Source organism: Buceros rhinoceros, unplaced genomic scaffold, assembly GCF_000710305.1.
Source record: "Buceros rhinoceros silvestris isolate BGI_N320 unplaced genomic scaffold, ASM71030v1 scaffold20948, whole genome shotgun sequence".
In the NCBI taxonomy this organism is placed as follows: domain Eukaryota; kingdom Metazoa; phylum Chordata; class Aves; order Bucerotiformes; family Bucerotidae; genus Buceros; species Buceros rhinoceros.
Window position 1 is genome coordinate 76,780 of NW_010427747.1, and position 5,505 is coordinate 82,284.

Consider the following 5,505-nt stretch of genomic DNA (forward strand, 5'->3'; position numbering starts at 1 on the left):
CTCACCAGAACTGTAAAAAAGTTCAGCATTAACACCTTGAGCACTACAATTTGTAGACACTGGGTTTTTAAGCCAGGCATTTAAACAGATTCTCCTATTAAAAGAAGAATTCTTCTAGTTAAAGTGATTCAGAAACCAAATTTAATTGTACTTCTGTTTCTTAGTCCAGGGAAAATTCAGGAACTTTACCCCAGTGCTGCTCTAGGGAAAAATCAGAACTTCCCAGTGCAACAATGTAGACAATCATCTTGTGAACAGCAGACTCATGCAGTGGTGCTGTTATCCAAGATGTGAAGCAATAACAACTGCTTAGGCCAAAGAAGACTCATCTCTAGAAGGAACTTCAGTCTTCAGATTTCATATCTAGATCTTTACTTACCTAACTGTATTATTTAATCAGACAGCTGCTTCCAACCATGAGGGAAGATCCTGAACACAAGAGGTAGAACACATAACCGACTACTCTGAGCAAAAGTAGTTTCAAAAGGCATAAGGTCAAAACACAATGTGGCCAAAGGCCAAGGTAATAAACAGAGTACAGCACAGCCAAAATGAGAGAAAAGAATGTAAGCTGGTAGTACCAAATCCAGTCCTGAAAGGATACCCTGGGCATTAAGACACCTTTTACAGGCTTCTGTCCTAAGCAATAGTAAGGTTTTAACCTACCGGCACAACTCTGCTTTTTCCTAAGCCTAATAGTTACTGCAAAGGGGGTGAGGGAAATCAATTAAATAAACATTGCCTGCACTGAGCGGCTGCACATTTTGATCTTACTGCCTCCAGGGCTTCAGTGGTTTTTAAGCTCCCACGTACAATGATCTTTCATGACTTTCAATAGCAGACCATTATCGTCTTTCCCTCTGGTCCCTGTGTATGCATCTAGATAAAATAATCCTGTCATTTAAGGCACAGCATGTCTACAGTCAACACCTGAACATATTCCTAAAGATGCCTAGGAAAGTAGCAAACTAAGAGGTTGAAACTGAAACGTTGAACGTGTTCCACAAACCCTATTCACCTTCCAACATACTTTAGAAGAAAATGTGTTGGTAAGTACTGTTGGAGTCACCTATACAAGAAGTCTTCTGACTCCACTCTGTTAGTGATGTTCTTTAAAGTACTGCATTTCTAACTGATTCATTCCTCACCTCTAACTGCAGACATCTAAACTTCTAAAGCCTCCTTTAAAATGAAAGAAAATCTTTTTTTTAACAGAGAGCAAAGGAAAAGGGCAGAAAACTATATGGATCTTTTTCATGTTGGTTCACAGAGCATGAAGATGACAAAGAATATTTTATTTCACTTTCATAACTTGGTTCTGCTTTCCCCATTATAGAAGAAACACTGAATTTCCCATTATCATTTAAGACAGGTTTATGCTTTGTTTCCAGATAATATTATATTTTCTTAATTGAAAGCCTTCCTTGAAAGTTATTCAAGTTTTGTCTGTGGTTGGTTTTGTTCAGTTTTGGTTGGGGTTTTTTTTTAAACAAACTGCTTTTCAACTACAATGAAATAAACCCAAATATAACAAAGCACACAGCCTTTCATTCTCTGCCTAGAAGCAGATAAATGTACATTTAACTTTATTTACCTTCCTGTCCCTTGATCCTTCTGAAAGAAAAAGACTTCCTTGATTTTATATCACATTTTAGAGCTCAAGCAGTAGATGGAACAGCAGGGAAAAAAATTCAACAACTAAATTCATCGCCAGCAGAGTAGAGTAGAAGGTGGTGTTGGACAGACCAAAAAATTACCTGTGTTTCTCATCCATTTGTAAGTTGAACAGTCATCCAAAAAACAACGGAGAGAAAGCAGCACCAAACAAGTGGCAAGTTGTTTGGGACAACTGGTAGGACCTGGTAGGCCCCTAGATAAGTTCAGCTGCTACAAGACCCTAGAAAGCTTTCCAGTTGCTAAGTACTTCACAGACCAGGGAAGAGACAGCTCTTTAAGACCTGGTAACTTCCAAGCCTGAGCTTATCTCAAAAGCTGATTCTCACCATGGCCCAGTTCCTAGCACTTTTCAAGGAATGGGCAGGGCAGTTACATCAGGTATCTGTTCTGAAAAAAAATGCCCAACCAAGTGATGCTTCTTTGGTTCTGGCCAAGACACATACAGAAGCAGAGCAAAAGGTGCTGCTAAGACTGTTTTGGTTAAGATGCCTAGTTTTCTTTCACTGATTCAAGTACTTTGCAGATCAAATTATGCTGTAAAGCCGAGTAAAAGCTAGACTTGACTCTCCTTTTTTTCCCCCCTAGGAAATTGCAGGTAAGATCACCAACATGCAAAAAACGAAAGTATTCTGGGGGTGCATATGTCTCTAAATTTACTCTAACATTTGTTCAAAAAAACCCCCCAAAATGGCCATTTATCACTTCTTCATTCCTCCTTCTGTGCCTCTCCAATACTCCCCTTCAAACAAGTAATAGTCCTTTACTTCACCAAGACTTCCTCCAGAACTCATTACTTCTGACCCTTCCTTCCACATCTAAGTCAGTAATTATATTTGCTTTTTCTAGTGTGAGGCACCAGGAACAAGAGAGTATATTTTTCTAAAGCTAAGAAAATTGTTTACTAAATCCTCAACTTCTCCAAGAAAATACACCCAAAAAGATGAACAAGAATTAATTTGTCTACAGATCAAAGAAAGAGGTAGGGGGGGTTTTCCCTCCCTCCACTCATCTGCACAGGTGTTCTGAGAAATCCAATATAAGTTTTTACTTTTCCAAGAGACCACCTTACTATTCTTTCTGAATGCTTAGATCAGGTTAAATGTTTGTTTTACTGCACTGGTACAGTCTTCACAACACTGTTTTAGAGACCACGAAGTAAATCTAGCCTCAACCATTCTAAATATTTCTAGCACTACCGTTCTGCTTCCCATGTTCAAGGTCTGTAGGTTCCACTTAGCCTAGTCAGACAAGCAAACTCAAATCTCTAGCTTACCTTCTCAGCCTTAACTTGGTTTCACTCGCAATGCCTTCACCACCACCACTACACTTACCAGCACTTTTCAGGACGGATAGACCTTCCTGCTATTTATCAAGTATTTCCACTGCATAATTATGAGAAGTGTACCTGACACAGCAGCTAAGGGCCATTTGGAATTCAATAAAGTATTTACTTAAAATCACTCTAGGTAACAATTTATGATTTGCCTAGGCAAATCATAAAGCTAAGCCAAAGTGCTTTGAATTTGTGACCCAGCTCTATTTCAGAGAGCAAAGTGACCAGCTAATCTTCAAAGCTGAAATAGATTCACCATTCCCCAAAGTGGCTTTAAAAAAATATTATTGTTCTCATGTGTTTTTGTTTGATTTTGGTTTGTGGGTTTTTTTAACCCTATGCACTATCTTATATACTGAAGGAAGGATATGAACACATGCAAAATTTTATTTCCATTCACATATTTTACAGGTTTCTCACTGTCGAGTAAGTTGAACCATCCTATACCTTTCCATCCATCCCCCAAAAACCTCTTGGTCAGCTTCCCTTTTCCCCACAGATTTGCACAGCACCATGCGACCCAGATGCACTCTTTCGCTGCTAGTAGTAGTAGTTTTAGAATCAGTAGGAGGTTGGGACTTACACTGGTGACTCGACGGTAGATCTGCGCAGCATTTTGGCACTCGGAATAAGGATACTCAGACGTGGCCATCTCTAGCATACACATCCCAAAAGCATATACATCAACGGATTCATCATATTTCTCCTCATACATCTCAGGGGCCATGAACTCTGGGGTACCTTAAATTAAAAGAACGATTCAGACTCTAAGTGTCTCAAAGCGAGCAGAGGCTGCTGGCGTTACTCACCGCAGGAGGAAGTGGATGGGCAGACCTGTGAGACAAGAGAAAGTGGAGGCAAAAAGAAGAGGGAGGAACCCCTTAGTCACTCTGTTGTATCAACATAGTTTGTGAGGCTTCCATTGCAAGGCCTTTACAGAATAAGAAGGGCATGAAAGGACTGATGCCATTCCTGGTTTATGCGCGTCAATATAAGTATCAAAACAAACCGGATCAGGCTGGAGTCAAATGGAGAGGGGATAGGAAGAGGGGAAAACCGTAGACTAGCCATAGGCTGCAAACCAAATACTAAGGAGAGTTAATACACTTACCTCTTCTCCCTGTAAGAAAGGAGGCACATTAAACTTTGTTTCAAAATTTACCCAACTTCCCTCTGCTGCAAAGGTAGTATTGGTAAGAGCCCACAGCTAGTCTCTGACCTGGTGCTCTCCATCTACTTTTTGAAGTAGAACGGTTCAGGAAAGGCCTTGCAATGAAAAACTCTGTTGTTACAAATATAAACCCTCTTGAAAAAGGGGTAAAAAGTAATTTTCTGCAAAGGCCACTCACCAGAGCCCTTTCTCTTCATATACTTACCTTCCCACCTGCAGTATATTTATAGGTCTACTGCAGATACAGGCATTAGTGAGGGACATCCTACAGTCAAAAATACTCAGAAATACAGAGAAATTGAGTTACAGGCATAGAGCGTGAGTTTCAACAAGTCCCATTCAAATAGTGTGCAGAAAATTATCAGCCAATGAAGCATCAGAGCATCCCCTCTGTAAGTATAGGGACTGCATTGTATGATCAGATTTTCTTTAAGCCAGAGATGCAAGTTTGCTTTTTACATATTTAAGCAGAGAATTATTTCCTGCAGACACCAGATTCATGACAGTTTACAGATCATTCTATAGTCACACTACTTGTTTTCATCCCACTAAACCAAAAAAGAGAATGTAATTGCAGTAATTTATCCAAAGGATAACCATTAACAGATAGCTAGATGTGAAGTACTAATTTTCCAATGACAAATTTGAGGATGATTATGCTTAAGAAAATACTTTTTTTTTTTGACACTGCACTTTCTTCCCTTTCAATACTTTGAGCTGGTTAAGAAGCAGGAAATATTTCAGTGATGGCTTTCAAGACAATTTACAGGTTTACACCATCGATCCCATCTAGGAATCTAGTATAGGACTGTTGAGCAATACTGCATTTTAGCAAGCTCTAAATACTGAAAGTGAGAGCAACTTCATTGCCTGCGATCTATTCACCCAACTATAAAAACAAAGCTGATAAAACCAATTCTTTCAGGAATTGACAAGAGAGACTACACTACTTCCATCAAATCAATTTCTGAAGAAGGTTATTAGTGGATACACAAGAACAGAGCCACTATAAGGTAATACTTCCCCAAAGCATCTTCTTAACTTACACAAATGCACATTCTGTGGACTCCCTGAGTAAGACATTATACCACAGTCTGTGGTATCATATGTGGAGAGATACTTTCTTTGATATACCTCAGTCTTCAATTACTCAAAGTGTAAGAAACTTAATATTTTCATTGTCACCATGGGTTAATAACAACTGTATAAATTAAGGCTACACTACATATCAAAATGTTGTTTCGTCACCAAATGCACTTGTACATTTCTTGAAGAAGCATCATATGAAAGCTGAGATCTATATGTAGTCAAGAGAGGTTTTATC

General features: G+C 39.1%; 1 protein-coding gene across 1 annotated transcript in view; it reads right to left on the reverse strand.

The window, feature by feature from the left end:
• WNK1 (WNK lysine deficient protein kinase 1) overlaps positions 1–5,505 on the reverse strand; it is a 100,797-nt gene that overhangs the window by 57,909 nt on the left and 37,383 nt on the right. The window contains exon 5 of the mRNA XM_010142042.1: positions 3,594–3,751. Coding sequence (XP_010140344.1) covers positions 3,594–3,751 — 158 coding nt within the window. The remainder of the gene's footprint in view (positions 1–3,593; positions 3,752–5,505) is intronic.